The sequence below is a fragment of the Gossypium arboreum genome, chromosome 10 (assembly GCF_025698485.1).
Source record: "Gossypium arboreum isolate Shixiya-1 chromosome 10, ASM2569848v2, whole genome shotgun sequence".
NCBI classification, from domain to species: domain Eukaryota; kingdom Viridiplantae; phylum Streptophyta; class Magnoliopsida; order Malvales; family Malvaceae; genus Gossypium; species Gossypium arboreum.
In genome coordinates this window covers 129,945,966-129,968,454 of record NC_069079.1, presented here as the reverse complement: position 1 = coordinate 129,968,454, position 22,489 = coordinate 129,945,966, and the positions used below count along the sequence as shown (strand labels likewise).

General features: G+C 34.7%; 1 protein-coding gene and 2 long non-coding RNA genes across 4 annotated transcripts; all 3 read right to left on the bottom strand.

Annotated features, from left to right (window-relative positions):
- Nucleotides 1–5,509: 5,509 nt before the first annotated feature.
- On the bottom strand, nt 5,510–5,949 carry LOC128281711 (uncharacterized). The gene is made up of 3 exons (XR_008271974.1): nt 5,855–5,949; nt 5,668–5,770; nt 5,510–5,588 (listed from the first exon to the last, which is right to left on the bottom strand). It is a non-coding gene; the product is annotated as an uncharacterized LOC128281711 (long non-coding RNA).
- Nucleotides 5,950–13,338: 7,389 nt separating this feature from the next.
- Nucleotides 13,339–17,347, bottom strand: LOC108471782 (disease resistance-like protein DSC1). The gene is made up of 5 exons (XM_053020378.1): nt 16,860–17,347; nt 16,317–16,778; nt 15,067–16,183; nt 14,349–14,678; nt 13,339–14,099 (listed from the first exon to the last, which is right to left on the bottom strand). The coding sequence occupies exons 1-5, from the start codon at nt 17,345–17,347 to the stop codon at nt 13,527–13,529; spliced, it is 2,970 nt and encodes a 989-aa protein (XP_052876338.1). The 3' UTR covers nt 13,339–13,526.
- A 2,617-nt stretch (nt 17,348–19,964) lies between these two features.
- Nucleotides 19,965–22,043, bottom strand: LOC128281479 (uncharacterized). 2 transcript variants are annotated; one of them, XR_008271693.1, is made up of 4 exons: nt 21,921–22,043; nt 20,750–21,144; nt 20,384–20,483; nt 19,965–20,134 (listed from the first exon to the last, which is right to left on the bottom strand). It is a non-coding gene; the product is annotated as an uncharacterized LOC128281479 (long non-coding RNA). The 2 variants fall into 2 exon arrangements; XR_008271692.1 differs by lacking the exon at nt 21,921–22,043 and adding an exon at nt 21,446–21,540.
- Nucleotides 22,044–22,489: the final 446 nt, after the last annotated feature.

Genomic DNA, 22,489 nt, shown 5'->3' with positions numbered 1-22,489 from the left:
CTTTTATCTTAAAAGATTTATGTTGACATAATAAGTTAAAAAGAGTAATTTTAAGAAAAAAATCATGTTAACATTTATAATCGAAATAATTAAGTGAAATTTTAAAATTGTTAAAGATTAACCACTTATATGGTATTCACAGGATGACTATCACGTTTTGAGGCCACGAGTCTATTTCCTAAGTTACATTTTGAACTTATGAATTATGCAGTAACAGGATTTGGATCATTGGCAGGCATCTGGATGTACGTATTGAATGTGGACTTAATATCTGTATTGACGTTCAGAGACTCACACTTTTCATCTGTTGTGTGGGGAGGTGATAATCACACTGAAAGATATTGTGAAGCAACTTGGTCTTCCAATTGACGGATATGCAATCATGAGTCCAAGTCGGGTGGCTGAACCTATTGCACTATGCAACGAATTGCTTGGACGATCACCTTGTAAAAGGGAAGACACCAAGTCGGGTGTACATATTACAACTCATGGGGGACACTTATGACTGGACTCAAACAATAACAGGGTCCACATTATGTACCTACCTCTTTTGTCGACATTATATCGAGAGTTTTGTCGTGCGACAAAGCATGGCAGCCAAGATATAGGCGGCTGCCTCATACACCAACCACATGTGTAGCCTCTTGTTTCTAGGTAAAGAAAAAAAAAATTTGTTTGCCATAATCCACAAATTTCTAATCCAATTTTTTTCACATACTTTCTACATTAATTTTTAGATGGTGCATGTCTCCGAGTTTTTGGAAGACTGTGATACTTCCATTCTACCGCCATATTATTAAGGTGCACACAGGAAAAAAATAATATATAAAATTCATATTTAATTTATAATATTTTTATTTAAACATCATTATCATATAATTCGAGAATTGTAAGCTTATTTAATTAATTTGTCCAATATTTTGTAGATAACAATTGTTGTGTTGAAATTGATTTGAAGAAAATAGAATAGTATGTTCAACTTCCATATATAAAGAGAAACAAACACGCCCTTGTTAAGCCGTTGTCCAATTCATTTCCACTAGAAACAATTCTAAATTTATTTCAACACCAATTAATACGACTCAAACTCGACCCAAAACTCCATAAGATTCATGAAAACCATTTAAATGAAAATAATTCAAGCTAAACCCAAATCATTTGGATTTTTTACAATTCTTTTTCTAGTGTTTCTTGGGTTTCAATCTAGCTTGAGAAAGAAAACTGTCGAGAGGTTGCCATTGAAAAACATTCTTCAGCTCCATGTGTTCATCCCACAAGTTTTGAGATAGGAGTAACTTTGGCAAATTCTAAATTCACATCAAGCAGTTGATAATTCATGGGAAAAAAATGGTCATTAGGTCGGTATGCTAAAAAATCACAATGAGTTTAGTGTCATAAGTAAAGCGATACCAACTCAATTAATTAACTAATAAGTTTGATATCATAAGTTAAGTGAGAACAACTCAATTAAATAAAATATAAATTAATTCTTTTATATTTAAAATAAATTATATTATTAAAAATTTCATACGAAAAAATTGAGTTCATACCACCAACATAAATAACATTTTAACTTTACTACTTTAATCACTGAATCACAGTTCTATAAAAAGGAAAAACTATTAAGAAAAGAGATAATAGATAGCGTGATTGATGGAGAAAGAAAGCAAGGGAGCTTTGCTTTCTTCAGCTTCTTTTATTTTCATGTTCATTCCTTTGAAAAACCAAAAAGGTCATCAAATCGTGTCTAAGAGATGAGTCCCAAACATACCACTGCCTTATCAAATCGTATCAGAAAAAGGCTATTTCTTTTAACCTTTTTTCATTCGTCAAAAAGGTTAATTATTACAGCATTTTAAATAATCTGGGGGGCTGAATTATCAACAAAATACGCGCATCACAGTCATAATGAGAAAATAAATACAGGCTCAATTCAATGAGTAATTAAACTTTTATTCTGTAATCCAAGTTAGCATTTCTTCATTACAGTCGGCCTTAAAATATAATTAAAATATTATTTTATGTTACTATTACATAAAAATAATTATATAAATATTAAAAATAAAAAATAACCCCTCGTCCCTCAGTCTTTTGTTCAGTTCAATTTCACAATTCTCTAGAATCAAAACAGGAAATAAAAAAAGGCCTAATTAAATAGAAGTATAGATAAAACTTTAATATATAGGGAGAGGGAAAAGGATGGTGAGGAGAGGGGTACCTTTTTAGTTATTTTTATTTAATACTAGTATCAATTATTTTTTAATCATATTTTACTAGGATTGAGATTTGGTGTTTTTTATTGGCTGGGACGATTTCTTTTTAATGGAGGTAACCACATGGTTAACTTTGGTTATGGAATAAAGTTTAAGTATCTGGTTCGATAAAAAAAAAATAAGTACCTAAAATAAAAGTGATAATTTAATGCCTCCTATTTAATTAAGCCATAAATAAATATTTTTCAATGAATATAGGGTAAATTACTTAATTAGTTACCTAATCATTAATGTATTTTTATTTTGGTTACCCTTTCATTAAATTGTTAACGGAAATGATGACTTGGTCGTCCTCTATTAAATTGTTAATGAAAATGATGTTGTAGCCTATTTGTAGTTGGTACAATAACACTTTTAGTCCTCAACATTTATACATTCTATTATTTTAATTTTAATTTTAAATTATCTAATGAATTTAAACCTTTATAACTACCAAATTATTTAATATATTTAATTATTTTATAACTTTTTACACCTAGGCTGAAGTTATTTGGGTTTCTCATCTTCTTCGTTGTTTCCATTGAAATTTTCCACCTCCTTCGTTAGTTTTCATAGCTTAAAATATTGATGAACAAATTAGTTTGGATTATATTAAAAATATAAAAATTAGGCGATATTTAGAAACAAATTAAATAGGTAATCCTCAAAAACGTTTTAATAAATGTAAAAAGTAAGATTAAAAAACTGTCTTATCTTAATCAAGTTTGGAAGATTAAAAAACTGTCTTATCTTAATCAAGTTTGGCTCGAATAAAAAATAGGTCATATATTTTGTCTAAACTTACTTTTTGGACGTTGTATTTTTATTTAAGCTCTCATATATTTTAGACAAACCTTCAAGTTTGAACGAATAGTTCGACCCCTTGAGTGTTGAAAAGTCAATTAAGGGGGTGTTGAAAAGTCAAAAATGGGAGGTGCAATTGGCACCGAAAGAAAAAGCGATAGGCAAGTTAAAGTTGAATGGGATAATTGCAATTTTGGTCCCTAATTTTTTAGGCCATTTGCAAGTTGGTCCCTGAACCTCAACTATAAATAGGCCTAATCATTTTTCATGTCAACCATCCCAATCAATCTTTCTCTCTTAGTTTTCTCTCTTCTCCCATTTGAGAATTCTTAAGGAATTCTATTTGTTTGTAATATTTTAAAGATAGTAAAGTTATCATCTGGTGTTAGTGCCCGAGGACATAGGTATAATTTACCGAACCTCGTTAAAACTCTTGTGTTCTTTCTTGTCCTATTTTTCTTTCAATATTTGAGGGTATAATAGTAGTATTTAATTGTGCTATTAAATTATTATAGAAGGGATATTCTGACTAAGGAAAGACTTGATATTTAAGAGATCCATGTGATCTACCTCTCTTCCCTGGGAATTGAACTTTGTGTGATTTTTAGTACAATAGTTTACACGCTTCCGACCCTATTGGAACAACATTGAGATCTACTCCCAATTTGCATATTGTCAATAATGCTAGTTGGTGCCCATTCTCTTTTGTTTTCTTTGGTTTTAGATTAGTGTCTAATTCAATGGTATGAAAGAACTATTTGAGTATTGATTAATTGTACTATTTGATCCCCACATTCCCAAAGTTCACGCTCTGAGACTAGAACTTATCTGCTGAAATTTCATTTTCCGGGAAACAGCAAAACAATCATAGTCCCGTGCCCATTCCTTTGCTAGGGATCCAAATTTGAGCATGGCATTTGTCTCAATGTTATCAACTGCATCTTGATTCAAGCTGAAGCAATTAGAAAATCTCATAAAAAGGCCACAATATTCATGATCAATACAATTGAATTGATATAAATTTGGATCCGAGAACGATACTTTTTTCAGTGATGTGCAGCCCTGTGCATTAGGTCCTGCAGATATGGTGGAAGCTCTGAGAGTAATTTAAGACTCTCGTAATGATCCATTAGCAAATATTTGTTTGATAATGGGACCCCTTTGAGGTAAACTTAAGCTTAGCTCCACTCAATTTCTGACCACCATTTTTCTTTGTTTCTGTTTGATAATGGTGCATGCATAATAACGGATAATTTCATCAAAAGGACTGCCATTGTTATACTATAAAATAACCACATTTAAGTTTTGCCCGATCTGCTATAATATAATTTGTTTTTTCTTATATTGTAGATCATAGTTTAGGATTAGCGAGAAAATTATTGAAAATGCTAAGATTCAAGTTTCAAATATATCTGATATTAAATGAATGTATAAACCAATTGGATTAAACAAGAAATTATACTAGGAATATCAAGTAATAATTAATAGTCAATTCTTAGTGACTAAGTCATTGATTAACAATTCCAGCAATGCATCCTTTCAATTAAAAGAACAGATCGAAAAGCATATATGAGATTAGAGAAGTTAATGTCTCCTCCAACAAGACTCTATTTGGCATTCACTTCTTAATAACTTATAAAACTTGTTGTTTCCATTCATGAATTTCCTTTTCATGGACTTCCTTAGGATACTAAGTTGTGTATGTGTATGATGCTATTTTTGCAGGAAATTAAGATTATAAATAACTAGTCAACAAACAAAAAATTAACCCTAATTTCAAATATCCATCCTTGTTCTTTTTTTTAGTAAAATTTAGCCATTAACTTTTAAAAAAGAGTCCAATTAATCTCCTTTCTTTAATAAAAATGCATACTAAAATATTAATTTCTTTAATGATGTTGGTATCTCAACCTATGTGGTAATCCATATTTATTTCATGTGGACAAGACATTGTTTGTCATATATATTACGTCAACAAATAATTTCAAATGAATTCAACACAGTGACATTATCATTGACACTAATCATGATTCAAGAGTGTGACATGTCCCAAACTTAAAAAAATAATGCAATGCTTAGGTACAGGATAATTTTCATTATTGCAATTACTAAATGTATGAAAAAGCAAAACAATTCAATAGCTTTATCTCTGCAAATCAAGGGTAAAGTTAACACGGCAAAATCTGCTAATTGCTAAATGACACTCATTTAGTGACTCAAGTCACTGATTACCAATTCCAATATGCAACATCCTTTCAATTCAAAAACAGAGTAAAACTCTGGAATTTTAATGACGAAAATTGATTGAAGTTTCACCCAAACTGACTTGATAATCAAGTCAAATGGCTCTATCATGAAACCAACTCTTGTTAATAATTCTTCTTCTATTGTTTATGTTGGGTTCCTCCATGGGATATACATAAGCTCATCAGTCCATCTTGAGAATGAAACTATGATGGGTTGCCTTTGAAAATAACATCCATCTCCATGTGTTCATTCCATGAGTTCTGAGATACGAGCACCAGTCAAATTCTGCATTAATTTTGATAAATCAGGTAAAAACAAGGTCATGAGGATGCTAAAAAATCACAATGAAACAAAGGTAATCTACCTCTACAGGAAGCCTAAATTGGCAATAGTAGCATATGGTTCCTCTAAAGCTCCAAAAACCAGAACGCGTTGAACCAAAGTTGGATGACTTCAACAAGGCTAATCTGTTGTCAACAAGCACTGCCTCAATATCTCAGTTCAACCACAAGTATATTGCAAGCATTCAGTAGAAGAAATTAAAAGCTTACTTGTTCCTCTTTTATTCCCTCTTGACTCTGCTTCCTCATCTGCTTTCCTTACATCAATCACTGCCATCTTCACTCCCTTCACATTAGCAAATTCAAATAGTCAAAGCTTAATCTCTAGGTTTCGGCTATCTTATACTACATTTCATTAAAAAATGTGAGATAAAAAAGCATATCTATAATGTGAGATAAAAAAGGATTTTGCATTGGTCACAACCTTGACATTAACACCAGAAACTTTGTGGGAACTTGTTTGGTTGGTGAGGATGAAGATATCAAAATCACCCTTACTCTGCAACAGCAATTCCAGTAGAGTATTGAATCTGCGTACGGCTTGACTTTCATGCAAGTTTTACGAAATTTAAAAGATAAAGCACAACAAATAGCAAACACTTGGATCAACAAAAGCAACCTTTCTGATTAACATATGCATAGAGAATAGTTGGAAGGTTACATTGTCTAACATTAACCAAAATCAGAAATTATGTAATCAGAATATGTATTCACTAACTTTTTAAAGGAAATATGAAACATAAATCTTTGCTTACCGCCTATCACATGAGCACTCACCGATGTTATAAACTGAACAACGAGGTTGAATGAAGCCCACCGCTGATCCTATGATTTAAAAATACAAAGCATGAAAGCAATAACAAGTCAACTGCCAGAAATAATTTAAGTATGAATGTTATTATGTTAATATATGAGTTTTGGTACCCATCACAGCTTCCTATGGATATTTTATGTACTCCAAAGCAGAATCATTTTGCTACTATATTGATATCTCAGAGTTGCCATTCAGTTTTCCTTCAAATTAATTAATATGGAGAATTTCCTAAACAATGAAGCTGAATGAAATCCTATGAATAAAAACCAACCAATAACTAGTCGACCGCAAAAAAGAATCAAGTATGAATCTTGATATCTGAATTTTGGTACCCACCACGGCCTCCTATGGATATTTTATGAACTCTAAAGCAGAACCCTATTAACAATGGCAAAAAAAAGTATGACCATTTTTATGATAAACCAGAAATTGTATCTCCTCAAAAGTAGACCCAAAGATGAAAAGATGTACAACTATTTCAATCTTTTAGTCCCTCCATCCCTTTCTTCACCATTATTGCTAAAACTTCTTTTGTACCCAGCAGGTCTCTCTGCATCCCCGTGAACTGATAATATATATATTCAACTAATTTTTGAAGGAAATATGAAACATAAATCAATGCATGAAGAAAATTTACTATTAACAATGGCAGGAAAGGACAAAAATGTGTATTGTAATATGAAAAATGAAATGAAACCCTCTTACCAACGCATTTGGAAGACTTCATTGAGAATTTGTATCTCCTCGAAAGCAGACCCAAAGCTCTAAAGGAATAAAATATATATTTCAATCTTTGAGACCCTCCATCCCCTGCACCATCATAGCTGAAGCCTCGGTTGTGTATCACCATCAACTTCCTCAAAAATTGCATCTTATGCAGAGTAAAGACTGTCGTTGGATTCATCAGAGCTCATCTCATTCAAGTTGGGATTTTCACTGGATTCGACATTGCTATCGGCATTACTCTCTGCATCCACGTAAAATAAATGAACACCACATCTCTCCACCTTGATACGCTTAAACATGAGAAGACATTCTACTTCACAATCTTCTTCTTCATAATGTTCTTCATCGAAAATGAGATATCTGATTTTGAATTCAAATGATGCCTCCTCATAATTCTTGTCTGCATCAACCATGTTGATGCTAGATAGAATAAACACGTGATCACCCATGAACTTCTCTGGCTCAGGAAGACTGGAGAAAAGTATCACACTTCTCAACTTTTCATGGCCACCACCACCACTGCCACCACCGGCGCCTATAAGTTGGTACTCACAAATACATTCAAGACGATCAAGGGCAGGGCAGTAAGTGAGATTAGCCACAACGCAGATAGCAAAAACCAAAAATCTACTCCCACTACCCCCATTTGGGGCTATCTTCAAACTTAAGAAAGAATTCTCGCTCTGACACTTAAACTTATTTCCTGAAATTTTATTTCCTGGGAAACAACAAATAAAACTTGGAAAGTCTTCATCGAAGTCATCCCAATCAAATCCCGCTGCCCATTTCTTAGCTAGGGATCCAATTTTGAGCATGGCATTTGCCTCAATGTTATTAATTGACTCTTGATTCAAGTTGAAGCAATTACAGAATAGCATGGTAAACGCATGAAAACAAGGATCATCAGCATCTAAATAATCAAACTGATATAAATTTTGATCTGCAAAGGAAACTTTTTCCAATGATGTGCAGTCATGTACATTCAACTCGTGCAGATATGGTGGAAGCTCTGAGAGTAAATTGAGGCTGTTGCAACGATCCATACACATAAACATCAAGCTTGGTGAGGGCACATCAACAGTTGGAAACGAGGATTTTGTTGAAAAGTCAAAAATGGTGGGTGGTGGGAGGTGCAATTGGCACCGAAAGAAAAAAAGTGGCAAGCAACTTGTTTAAAGTTGAATGGGATAATTGCAATTTTGGTCCCTAATTTTTTAGGCCATTTGCAAGTTAGTCCCTGAGCCTTAACTATAAATAGGCCTAACCATTTCTCATTTCAATCATCCCAACCAATCTTTCTCTCTTAGTTTTCTCTCTTCTCCCATTTGAGAATTCTTAAGGAATTCTATTTGTTTGTAATATTTTGGAGATAGTAAAGTTATCATCTGGTGTTAGTGCCCGAGGACGTAGGTATAATTTACCGAACCTCGTTAAAACTCTTGTGTTCTTTCTTGTCCTATTTTTCTTTCAATATTTGAGGGTATAATAGTAGTATTTAATTGTGCTATTAAATTACTATAAAAGGGATATTCTGACTAAGGAAAGACTTGGTATTTAAGAGATCCTTGTGATCCACCTCTTCCCAGGAATTGAACTTTGTGTGATTTTTTAGTACAATAATTTACACGCTTCCGACCCTATTGAAACAACAAGTGGTATCAAGAGCCGAAGGTTAATCGTAGTATGCTCTGTGGTTGCAGTTTAAACTGATCTTCCACATCAGAAAAGATTTCCTTAGGTATATTGAAAGATTATGGAGAAAAGCGGTCGGTGTAGGAGCTTCAACATCGTCCATGTGGACAAGACCGACAATTGCAAATGCAAGATTGGCGTGGAGATCTTTGATGGCACGGGCCATTTTGGTATGTGGCAAAGTGAGGTTCTAGATGCCCTTTTTCAGCGAGGTCTAGACATTGCCATTGATGAAGAGAAACCAGATGATGTCTGGAGAAAGATTGGAAGGCGATCAATCGGTTGGCATGTGGCACAATTCGATCATGCCTTTCTCGAGAAGAGGTATGCTTTTTCAAAGGAGACTTCGCAAATAAGTTGTGGGTGGCACTTGAAGAAAATTTTTGAAGAAAAACAGTCAAAATAAGCTCCACTTGAAGAAAAGACTATTTCGCTTCACTTACGTCCCAAGTACCACAATGAATGATCACATCACCAAATTTAATCAGTTAGTCACTGATTTGCTGAATATGGATGAGACATTCAAAGATGAAAATTTGGCTTTGATCTTTGTTGGGGTCACTTCCGAGGAGTTTGAGTTCCTAGAAACTACTCTACTTCATGGCAGGAGTGATATATCTCTGAGCGAAGTCTGTGCGGCCTTATACAGTTATGAACAGAGAAAGAAGGACAAACAGAAAAACTCAATCAGAGATACAGAAGCTTTAGTAGTCCGAGGTCGTTCATACACTCGGAAGAAAACTCAAAAGGGGAGATCAAAGTCAAAGTCCAGACTCGGGAAAGATGAATGTGCCTTTTGTCATGAGAAAGGCCACTGGAAGAAAAATTGTCCAAAGCTAAAGAATAAGGGAAAAGCTGCTGTAGATGCTTGTGTTGCAAAGCATGATACCAGTGACTCTGAATTATCACTGGTTGCATCATCATCGTCGTTCCATTCAGATGAATGGATATTGGATTCGGGTTGTACCTATCATATGTCCCCTAACTGGGAGTGGTTCTCTGATTTAGTAGAACTAAATGGAGGAGTTGTTTATATGGGCAATGACAATGCCTGTAAAACTGTTGGGATAGGTTCAATCCAATTAAAGAATCAAGATGGATCAACCGAGTTCTAAGCGATGTTGATGCGTGCCAGTTTGAAGAAAATCTCATCTCATTGGGAGCCTTGGAATCCAATGGTTCAGTTGTTACTATGAGAGATGGGGTTTTGAAAGTGACATCCGCGACTTGTGATATTGAAGGGCATCGGAAAAATAACTTGTATTACTACCAAGGTAGTACAGTTATTGGAGCGATCATTGCAGACTTCCCAGAACAAAGAATTGGACTCAATGCGGTTGTGGCATATGAAGTTGGGACATGCGGTGAAAAATCCTTGCAAATTCGGCAAAGCAAGGATTGTTGAAAGGTGCAAAGGCTTGCAAATTAAAATTTTGCGAGCATTGTGTTCGGGAAAGCAAAAGAGAGTGAAATTAAGATCGCTATCCATAATACAAAAGGTATTTTGGAATATGTTCACTCAGATGTGTGGGGGCCTTCCAAAACACTTTCGTTGGGAGGAAAACACTACTTTGTTACTTTTGTTGATGACTTTTCCAGAAGAGTTTGGGTGTATACCATGAAAACTAAAGATGAAGTGCTTGGAGTTTTTCTTAAATGGAAAACTATGATCGAAAACCAGACTGGCAAGAAAATCAAGCGGCTTAGGACGGACAATGGAGGGGAATATAGAAGTGATCCGTTCTTCGATGTGTGCCAAGAGTATGGTATTGTTCGACACTTCACAGTTAGGGATACACCACAGCAGAATGGAGTGGCAGAGCGTATGAATCGAACATTGCTGGAGAAAGTTCGATGTATGTTGTCCAATGCTGGGTTGGGCAAGCAATTTTGGGCTGAGGCTGTGACATACGCTGGCCATCTTGTTAATCGCTTGCCATCATCTCGCATTAGAAAGAAAAACTCCTATGGAGGTATGGTCTGAAAACCCGCTCTGATTATGATTCCTTACATGTGTTTGGATCCACCGCATATTACCATGTGAAGGAGTCAAAGTTAGATCCGAGGGCAAAGAAAGCTCTCTTTATGGGAATCACTACGGAGTGAAGGATTTCGTCTTTGGTGCTTAAGCACAAAGAAAATGATCTGTAGAGAGAGATGTTACCTTTGATGAATCGCCACATTGAAAAAGGTAGCAGATGAAGATATTCAGACAAGCGATACTCCACAAGCGGTGGAGTGTACTCCAAAACAGTGGAGTTTGAGCGGATGGGGATTTGCCAGTTAATAAGTCTAATTCTCCAGCCACAATGGAGGAATTAGAGGTTGAAGAGGTTCGACCCAAGAACCATTAAGTACACGAACCGATTGCGCTTGCAAGGCCAAGGAGAGAAATTCGTAAACCCGCTTCGATTATCGATATGGTGGCCTCACGCCTTCCGTTGTTGATGATGATATTCCTATCACTTATCAAGAAGCAATGCAAAGCTTAGAAAGTGATAAATGGAAAAGCGCCATGGATGAAGAAATGCAATCTCTCCGAAGAACAATACTTGGGAGTTGGCGCAATTACCAAAGGTAAAAGGGCAATCGGATGCAAGTGGGTATTCGCAAAGAAAGATGGATCTCCTAGCAAGAAAGATGTTCGCTACAAGGCAAGGTTGGTAGCTAAAGGCTACGCTCAGAAGGAGGGAATTGACTACAATGATGTTTTTTCCCATGTTGTGAAGCATTCCTCCATTAGAATTTTGTTGGCCTTGGTAGCACAGTTGAATTTGGAGCTAGCTCAACTTGATGTTAAGACGGCTTTCTTGCATGGTGAGTTAGAAGAGGAGATCTATATGACTCAGACTGAAGGATACACAAATGCTGGTGGTAGAAATTGGGTTTGTAAGTTGAACAAATCGCTATATGGATTGAAGCAATCCCCGAGGCAGTGGTACAAGCGATTTGATAGCTTTATGAAAAGGCAGAAGTACACAAGAAGCAAATATGACAATTGTGTGTATTTGCAGAAGCTACATGACGGATCTTTAATTTATCTACTCTTGTATGTTGATGATATGTTAATCGCTCAAGAGCCAAAAGAGATAGATAAGTGAAGGCTCGGTTGAATCAAGAGTTCGAGATGAAAGATCTAGGTGTGGCCAAGAAGATTCTCGGCATGGAGATAAGTAGAGATAGACAGAGAGGCAAGCTTTGTTTGAATCAGAAGTAATATCTGAAAAAGGTATTACAATGTTTTGGTGTAAATGAAAACACTAAACATGTAAGTACCCCACTTGCTTCTCATTTGAAACTTAGTGCTCAATTATCTCAAAGCGAAGAAGAAAGAGAATATATGGCAAAAGTCCCATATGCTAATGCAGTTGGGAGTTTGATGTATGCGATGGTGTGTACGCTGCCCCGACATTTCACAAGCTGTTGGAGTTGTGAGCGGTATATGCATGATCCTCGAAAAGGACATTGGCAAGTCAGTGAAATGGATTCTACGGTATCTTGAAAAACCGTAGATGTTGGTTTAATTTTTGAACAGGATGAAGCACTTGGTGGGTTTGTAGTCGGATATGTTGATTCCGACTGCTGGTGATTTAGATAAACGTCGTTCAACTACGGGTATCTGTTTACTCTTGCGATAAAGCCCAGTGAGTTGGAAGTCTACCTTACGATCTCATGAGTCTGTGTCTACTACTGAAGCGGAATATATGGCGATTCTGAAAGTCGTTAAGGAGGCTATTTGGCTTAATGGATTGTTGAAAGACTTGAAGTTGTTCAAAGTCACATTAGTCTATATTGTGACAATCGAGCGCTATTCATTTAGCGAAAAATCAAGTCTATCATTCAAGAACCAAGCATATCGACGAAGATATCACTTTGTGCGGGAAGTCTTTGAAAAGGAAAAATTCTACTTGAGAAGATTCCGCAGCAGATAATCCTGCAGATATGATGACCAAAGTGGTAACAACAATCAAGTTTAATCATTGTTTGAACTTGATTAACATCCCGAGAATTTGAGCACCTTCAGTGTATGGCGCCGAGAGCGCATTTGGAGGCATTACAAAAGATAGCTTTATCGAATTTGGGGAGTTGAAAGAAGTGAAGATGTGATTATCCTAATCAAATCTTCAAGGTGGAGATTGTTGAAAAGTCAAAAATGGTGGGTGGTGGGAGGTGCAATTGGCACCGAAAGAAAAAAAGTGGCAAGCAACTTGTTTAAAGTTGAATGGGATAATTGCAATTTTGGTCCCTAATTTTTAGGCCATTTGTAAGTTAGTCCCCGAGCCTTAACTATAAATAGGCCTAACCATTTCTCATTTCAATCATCCCAACCAATCTTTCTCTCTTAGTTTTCTCTCTTCTCCCATTTGAGAATTCTTAAGGAATTCTATTTGTTTGTAATATTTTGGAGATAGTAAAGTTATCATCTGGTGTTAGTGCCCGAGGACGTAGGTATAATTTACCGAACCTCGTTAAAACTCTTGTGTTCTTTCTTGTCCTATTTTTCTTTCAATATTTGAGGGTATAATAGTAGTATTTAATTGTGCTATTAAATTACTATAAAAGGGATATTCTGACTAAGGAAAGACTTGGTATTTAAGAGATCCTTGTGATCCACCTCTCTTCCCTGGGAATTGAACTTTGTGTGATTTTTTAGTACAATAATTTACACGCTTCCGACCCTATTGAAACAACAGATTTGACGATTGGACAACCATCACTCGATGCATCTTTTGCCCTTGAGTTGGAAGACACTGAGTTGGAAGACAAGTCCACTTCTTCAATTTGAGTTCCAGATAGGTATAATCCTGTTAAGCTTCTTGGGATTTCTGGGGATCTGACGATTGGACAACCACTAAGATCTAGAACTTTAAGGGATTTCAACTTTGAAATATTGCTTGATACATCTTTTACCATTGAGTTTGTCAAGGTCAACCGTTCAAGTCTGTCGAGACGCTCAATGAAATCAGGTACCTTTTTTATTCCGGTTTCTGATAAATCTAACTCATAAAAGTTATTTGGGATCTCCGGAAACTTCTTGAGACTACGGCATCCCTTAATGCGAAGGGTTTTAAGTGATGTCAAACGGGCGAGGGAAGGAAGTTTAACCAAACTTTCGCAATTCTCACAGTCAAGTCTTTCCAGGTTGAGGGCTCCTAATAAATTAGGGATCTTCTTTAAATTTTTGCAATTAAAAAGGTTAATTTTTCGTAAATGAACAAGATCCTGCACATGATGAGACCATAAAGTAGTTAGAGCATCATTTACTTAGACTTTTCAAAATAAAAATTTATATTTGATGTATTGGGTGTATTAATTCACCCACCATCAATACATCAATTTCCTTCTTTTAAAAAATAGAATAAAATCTTTTATAAATATATATTTTTAAAAATTTAATAAAATTGTTATTTAAATGCTATATAATTATAAGTTCTTTTTCTTGAAAAGAAGAAAGTATAAAAGTATATATACCTGATGATTATCTTCATTCCAAAGTTGTTTCATGTTTCCATGTGGCAATTTCAACACGACAAGGTTCTTTGGATTAAAATTTGATGATAAAGATGTGAAGGGGTAATAATCCCATTGAAGATACCTTAGCTCATCGGGAAGAAATAGAATATCAAGTTGGCATGTAAACAACTTCTTATAATATCCATGTTCCTCCAACAACGGATTCGAAGAAAAATAGAGGATGATATATTTAAGATTAATCATGTTTTGAAAAACAAGAGGGTGCCGGAACCGTAGATTATCCATATGTGACATGTCTGACGTTATTCCTTTAATTTGATCAGTCCCCTAATAACAAAAATCAATTTAACAAAAATTAGCATGAAGAAATTTATGGGCATTGTAACTCATAAAAAAATTAAATTATGTTAGGACAAGCGCAGACTAATTGAGCAGCTTTAGGAATTTTTAGATACAAAAGTGTTTTCTTATATTTTTTTTTAATGCATTAGGTATTTAACCAAGTCATAAACCTTGAGCAGATTTTACATTTTACCTAAGACATGATCATTATGTGTCCAAGACAATAAATATTTTAGTTTCTAAATACTAATTAAAATAGATAATACTTGATATAATATTGTATAGATTTAATTAGTGATGTTGAACCAAATGACAGTATCTCATTAAAGCATATTAAAAAAAATAAAAGAATATAAATACAATTAGTGCTTACTTGATAAAATGTGAGCACTTGTTCCACGTGTTTAGGACTCCATAGCCTACTGCACTTTCCAAGGGTTGTAGACTCTTGACAAGCAATGTCCTTTCCCATCTCTTCAAGCATATCATGCATAGAAATTATCCATGAATATCTCTCTTTGCTCTTTGTAGCATAAGTAGAAAATGAGATATTAATCAGGCACTTGTCGACCAATTTGCTTATTCCACACTCTGCACCCTTATAACAATCACTTAGAATATGTTTTGTTGTTTTTTTGGGTTCCCCTTTAAAGAAGCATGCAATGTCAAGAAATATATTCTGCTCTACCGGACTTAGCCCATCATAACTACTTTTCAAAACCTCTGAAATTTGTTTGTCTGGGGGACAGTCCTTTAGCATCTTCACCTTACTTTCCCAATACCTTATGGTCCTTTTATATAAATCAGAACCCAAAACTTTAAGAGCAAGCGGATTGCCTTGGGTGTAGTTTACAAACCTAAGGGATAGATCTTGGAAATCAACTGCGGGATTTGACTGCTTAAACACAAAGGTAGAAAAAAGTTGAAGAGAATCCTTCTCATTTAACTTCTTTACCAAATGTATCGTGTCAGCTCTTCCGCTCACAAGCACTTGTCTATTTCTAGATGTAATAATGGTTTTACTTCCATAACCAAAATCCCCAATACCCATACAATCTATTTGATCTGACTTATCAACATCATCAAGGACAACAAGTACTTTCTTTTTCTTGAGCCTGTCTTGTGTTAAAGTGGATCCTACGGAGGGGGTGCCAATATCAACATCTGAGTTCAATAATTTCGAAAAAAGTTCATTTCGTAAGGATTCCTTCCCTTGTTTTTCTACTTTCTCCCTAACATTTTGAAGAAACCAACTACTTTCAAATTCTGAAGAGATTTCTTTATATACAGCCTCAGCAAGGGTTGTTTTGCCTTGACCACCCATTCCCCAAAGTCCTAATACATGACAGCCTTCTTTCTTAATCAGCTCCAAAATCGTCTTTTTCTGATATTCTATTCCAACCAATTCTTCAGAAGCACTTCCAGACTTAATATTCGCCAACTTTTTTATAACATATTCAACCACATCTTTAATGTACTCGGTATCAGGTCTAGAAAATAAAACAATATATAAATAAGTAAATATAAAATCTAAAACAAAGATAAGTCGAATATAACAAGATGAGAAAATTATAGTTACCTGTCTTTGCCTTCTTCTATATGCCACCCTTTTAATTTACCGACCTCTGCAAAAGTAGATTCCATTGTTGTACTCTTTTAGCTGGTTGCTCTGATTTATGCTTTTTAAAGGATGCTTCAAAAGTCCCACCAATATTTCGCACATCGGAAGGATCAACATGGTAAAAGATGAGAAGAACAATATGTTTATCAGTGGGCTCACGCTTGCAATACATGATGGCAGAAAGTTCAGCTAAGCATGATTTTGAAGAAGCATAGTCTTTAGATAAAACGAGGATTGAGAGATTTGAGGCCGAAATTGCTCGAGAATATGCTAGTGGAAGTTTCTCTCCTTTTTCCAGGGTTTCGTTATCGGGGAAGACATTAATTCCTACTTTTTCCAAAGCATTGACTAGGTGATTGGAGAAGTTGAGGCGTGTATCTTCACCTAAGCTTACAAAAACTTGATGCTTCATCAACTTTTGCATAACATGCACAACAATACCCTTGATGTGCGTGGTTTCAAGTCTAGCAAATCATAGAAGAAGGATATATGAAATCCAAAACACGGATAAGTCAAACATAAGGAGATGAGACAAATATAGTTACCTATCCGAGATGCTTCCATCTATATGCCACCCTTTTAATTTACCAACTTCAGCAAAAGCAGTTTTCCATCGTTTCACTTCATCAACTGACCTCCTTATTTCATGCTTGTCAAAGGGTGTCTTAAAACTCCCACCAAGATTCTCCACATCAGAGGGTTTAACATGGTAAAAGATGGGAAGAACAATTTGTTGTTTGGTGCGATAGCGGTCCATGATGTCAGAGAGTTCAGCCAAGCATGATTTCGAAGAGGCGTAGTCTTCAGACAAAACGATGATTGACATATTTGACACTGCAATTGCTCGAGAAAGTGCTGGTGCAAGCTGCTCCCCCCTTTCCAGTTTTTCTTCATCGAAGAAAACATCAAGTCCCTTGCTTTTCAAAGCTTGAAGTAAGTGAGTGGTGAAATTAAGGCGCGTGTCTTCACCTCTGAAGCTCAAGAAAACATGATACTTCATTAGAGTAGGAGATGAAGAGGAAGAAGAAGTCATGATAGTGTGCTTGAAGCAAAAGAGAGAGAAATAAAGGAAGTGAGTTTTGCTTGGGTTGTGGTGTTATTGTAAGAAGAAAAAATGTAAAATATGGATCATCTTTGGTATCCTTTTATTAAATGGGAAAGAAATTGAAGGCGTTCTTCTTAGACTTGAGCTTAGCCAATTATCTTTCAGTCAACACTGTTGTTACTTGTCACACCACGGCAAATCCATACCTTGCTAAAAAATTATCTCTGTTTACCCATACTACTTTGTCTAACCAAATTCAATTCTCTCAATATGTTCCTCAAAAAAATTGATTCATGTGGATTCTTCTCCCAAATAACGAAGAGATCTTGACAAAATTGTCACATATGAAATTGAACACAATTTTCCTCTCGAGAAGAGATGGGAAATATGCTCAATATCATTTGATTGAATAGTTGACCCAGCTCCTTGTTTAAAGAAACCCTTTACTTCAATTGGTATCTTTTCATGAAAAGGAAACATTAGATAACAAATCTAGTCTTTCACTAAGATTTCGAATAGTTATCCCGAGTTCAAGTTGATTATGTTTCGCCTCTAACTCGGAGAAAAACGATCAAACAATTCCCAATCATGGTCCTTGCGTATCGAATCATATATATAATATACAAAAAAAAACTCCAAATATTTGATATCTTTCTCTTTAAATGAGATCTCAATCCTAGCGACGGTTTCATTAGATCTTACAACTAGAATCCCTCTTTTTTATCCCGTTCCTCCACCACCGCAAACCCTGGTTAGATTCAGACATGATACACTTTTTAATTATTAGAAGAACCCAAGTACTCTCTTTTGGATCCAGGGAACAGCTCTCAGAGATCTTTTTTTTCTTTTGGAAGATACAAAAGAAAAACAATCAACCTATTGATATTGGAAGATGCAAAAGATTCTTCCAATGTATCATTTATGGGTCCAATGGAATTCATAGGTATAGGAAGAAGCCCGGTCAAATAGAGATTTTTTCTTTCGACCATATTTCGATTGTTAATACGATATATAAGGACTGCTACTACAAATAGCACTACACCATTGATCGTGAAATATCGATTGCTTGTTGAACTCCGTGAATTACTTGAAAGTAGAATACTCCAAATTCGGGAGTCTAAGAGTTTCATAAAATGTTCTTGGTGGAAAAAAATGTGAATGAAAGATCCTATTGAATTGAATTGAGTTCATGCATCTAAAAAATAGTGAGGATTTTATAATATATAAAGGCTATAAAAAATAGTGAGGATTTTATAATACACAAAGGCTATGTAAGAGTACGGATTTTGAGAGGAAGAAGAGAGGAAAATACATAAAGGGAGCTTTGGTTAATTATCTGTTGAGAGGAAGAAGAGAGGAAAATACATAAAGGGAGCTTTGGTTAATTATCTGAGTCAAGAAAAGTGTCACCCTCACACTTTCCAGGAAATGACTTCTTTCTTTACATCTTTTACCCACAAAAGTCAAGGTCTTTATTTGTTGAATTGAAAATCATTTAAATCAAGCCAACTCCAACTAAACCCAAATCATTTGAATTTTTTACATTTCTTTTTATAGTGTTTCTTGGGAAAGAGATTGAAGGTTCTTAGACAAAACCATAGGCAACGACTTGAGCTCAGCCAATTGTCATTTAATCACACTTGGTACTTGTCACACCACATCAGATTATCAATTCTCTTTATTATCTTTTACCGACAAAAGTGAGTGTGTTTTGATGGTGGAGGGGTAATTAACTAATAATCATTGTGAGTGTGGACCTCTTAAAAACTGCACCACCCAGGAAATTGGACAATTCGAAAAGGGTCCAATTTTGCTTTTGGGTCCCTCTACTATTCTCAAACTGGAGATTTAGTCCTTCTACGTCAAAATATATCTTTATTTTTATGTTGCCATTAGTTAATTCAAAATGATATCTTTATGTTTTAGTCAACACAGTTGTTACTTGTCACACCACATCAGGTAATCAGTGCTCTTTATTATCTTTTACCGACAAAAGTGGAGGGGTAATTAACTAATAATCATTTGGCGTGTGGACCTCTTACAAACTGCACCACCCATGAAACTAGCCAACTCCGAAAGATTTCTACTAGTCTCAAATTTGAGTTATTCTTATTTTTATGTTAATCTTATTCTTATTTTTAGATTTAAAATTTAATCTTTCTACTCTTTTTATTTTTAAAGTAAATTATTAAAATAGTCACTTTTGTTTACTTCGGGTTACATTTTAGTAATTTATGTTTGAAATGTTATGTTTTAGTCACTTAACAGTGTAATGGTAAGCTGACATAACACGTTAAATCATCATTTCAAACAAAAAATATTAGGTTAAATTATACAATTGGTCCCCATATTTTTTTTATTTTAAGCAATTTAATTTTTTTAAATAACATTAAAAGAGAGGAAAACAGAAAAAGAAACAGAAGAGAATGAAAAAAAAACATAAAAAAACCAATTATCATATGAACCCATGATAACTGCACCAAATAAAACAAAGTGCATAAGGATCCGATTCATATAATATAACACCATAAACTCGGCCTAAATGTAAAGATCAAGTCTAGAATGTCACATCACCTTACCAGAACACAGTCCAACTTAGAGCAAGTTTTATCAATAAATAATTAAATCTTAAAACCATGAACCATTCAACATAATTCAATCTTAAAATTTAAAGTCGGAAAACAAATAACAAGCTTAAACACACACATATATTTAAAATAGGACCATTAGATGACCGAGTCTCGCGTCTACCGGAAACTTAGTTCTGGGAGGTTCCTGAAATTCAATCAGTCTAGTTAGTACATTGTAACCTAATGTAAAATATAAATAAGCTCAACGTACTTAAAATAACTCAGATATCATTGAGAGTTTAGACAACACACTCAATCTTATTAAATCAAATTAATAATTCACAATGGTTTCAGATACAGAACAGTTTAGATACACAACAGATCAGATATAGAAACAAATTTAGATGTAAATACAGATACAGATGCAGTTATCCTACTCCCATCCGTTACGCACCATCTTCGACTAGTCCATCACAGTAGTAGGTATATAATACCCGTTCAGCCCTACACACCTCATAGTTTCAGTATGACACGTTGCAATATTTACAGTCTCACTGCCAATTCAGATATAGATATGGGTGGTTTAACCACCAAGTTAGTAAAGAACACTTCCTCCAATTCATAATCCCTACCCTATGCAGATGCCGAGAATATATGATAGATAAATATATAATTCATATGCAGATACGATTATACAGTTCCAGCATAATAGAGGGTTGAAATTTTTACTAATTATCTCATATGCGAAATCAGTTTATAATCGTGCTAAATCAATTCATACAGTTCAATTCAGTTCATACATGTCCTACAAACGGCTTACATTCACTTTGTACAGCAACTACAGCTTAGACAGAAATTCCAGTTTCCATGCTCACACGCCCGTGTGGCTCCACACGGTCTGGCACACTGCTGTATGAGTGCCCGTGTGTCCATATAATCAAAACAGTGAGTTACACGCCTTGGACACATGCACGTATGTTCACTTGTGTGACCACTGCACCTTATTTTTTTTACATACAGTCTAGCACACGTCCATGTGTCTCAAGTCAAAAAAACAATGAGTTACACTGTCACCACACAACCTTCCCCGGCCGTGTGGCAGTCCATGTGCCATTGAGAAATTGATTTTTCGATGATTAAACAGTGATAAAACAGGGTTTCGGTACCCTACTTGCTGTGAAATCGAAGTAGAACAGCAGCAAAGCCTCCAAGAACCTAAACGGAACAATGGAAACCAACCACACAGTCACTCACAACGATACGCTAAATCAAATGAACAATTAAACCGTTGAAACACTAGAATCAACGACCGCGACTCGTAACAACAATTACCTTCGCACAGAACAGTCTATTCACAAATTACCAACTCCTAAATTACCACAATTGAACATATAAACCAAGGGTTTGCGGAAATTTTAGGAAAAACTAATTCTAAACGAACAAGATATAATGATAATTAAAACTGAAAATTCAATCCCAAATCTCACAAATCTAACTAACAGATTACACATCTTACCAGTGACAACAACAGAAGTTAATGAGCACCCGAGAATCAACAATCAATCGCAAAATATAGCGACCGGAAGCAAATAAAAACGAAGGAAAAGAAGAGTAAGAAAAAGAAAAACAGTATAGAAGGAAGGAAGGTAAATATTTTAGAAGAGGGAAAACTATCAGAATTAATTTGAACAATTTCACAACTAAGTGTAAAATTATAATCCCTATTGTAAAAGAATAATCCTTATTGCAATTTCACAAAAACTTAGCCATTGAACCACGAGGCTTATCATTGGCATTAATTACACAAAAATCTACTTAAGCAATGAGTCCTAAGTTATAGATTCAAATAACGAAAATTAACAGCAGTTTCAAAAATTATGCAACTTGAACCTTAAATCTCAAGTGAGCAAACAGGATACATAACCACAAAAAAACAGACACATATTCGTTGACATAACTTATGAAGTAAAGTTCAAAATTTTAGGGCGTACGTTACATATGAAACACAATGGGTGTAGTTAAATAAATGAAGCCAGCCATCTTCTTTCACAATTAAAGAGAATGTGTTTTGGTTCACATTAATCAACAACTTTATTTTATGCTCCACATTCAATATTTTTTCCCTCATGTTCATAGCATATATTTTTTTATCTAAAGGAAACAATGTTAATTTTTAGTGTTTAATTTAAGTTTTAGGATTAATTTGATTAAAGTTAATATTATAATGACTAAATTTTTCATGATTTGTTAATGAAATAAATTTAATGTTTATTCTGAATTTATTTAATTTTACATTTAATTTGTCAACTACAACTTGTCGGAAAGTGGGGTAGGATTAAACTTTTTTAAGGTTTGTGTCAAAAGTAATCCCACTCAATAAAGCTTGTTTAATTCGTCAACCAAATTTGATTAAGATCTTTTAATCAATCTATTTGGGATTTGCATCATGATTTCGTCCCTTTCATAACCTTTACTTTGTCAAAAGCAGCAACTCAACTAATTCTTTCTAAAACATTAATTTAATCTTTGTCCAAAGCACCTACTTTTCTCTTTTTCAGAG

Excerpts from the sequence above, each read along its gene's own strand:
- LOC108471782 (XM_053020378.1), bottom strand. The coding sequence starts at position 17,347 with ATGACTTCTTCTTCCTCTTCATCTCCTACTCTAATGAAGTATCATGTT. Across the intron at positions 16,779-16,859 it reads GATGGAAGCATCTCGGATAG|ACTTGAAACCACGCACATCA; the intron begins GTAACTATATTT and ends ATGATTTGCTAG. Across the intron at positions 14,100-14,348 it reads GGAATGAAGATAATCATCAG|GATCTTGTTCATTTACGAAA; the intron begins GTATATATACTT and ends CATCATGTGCAG.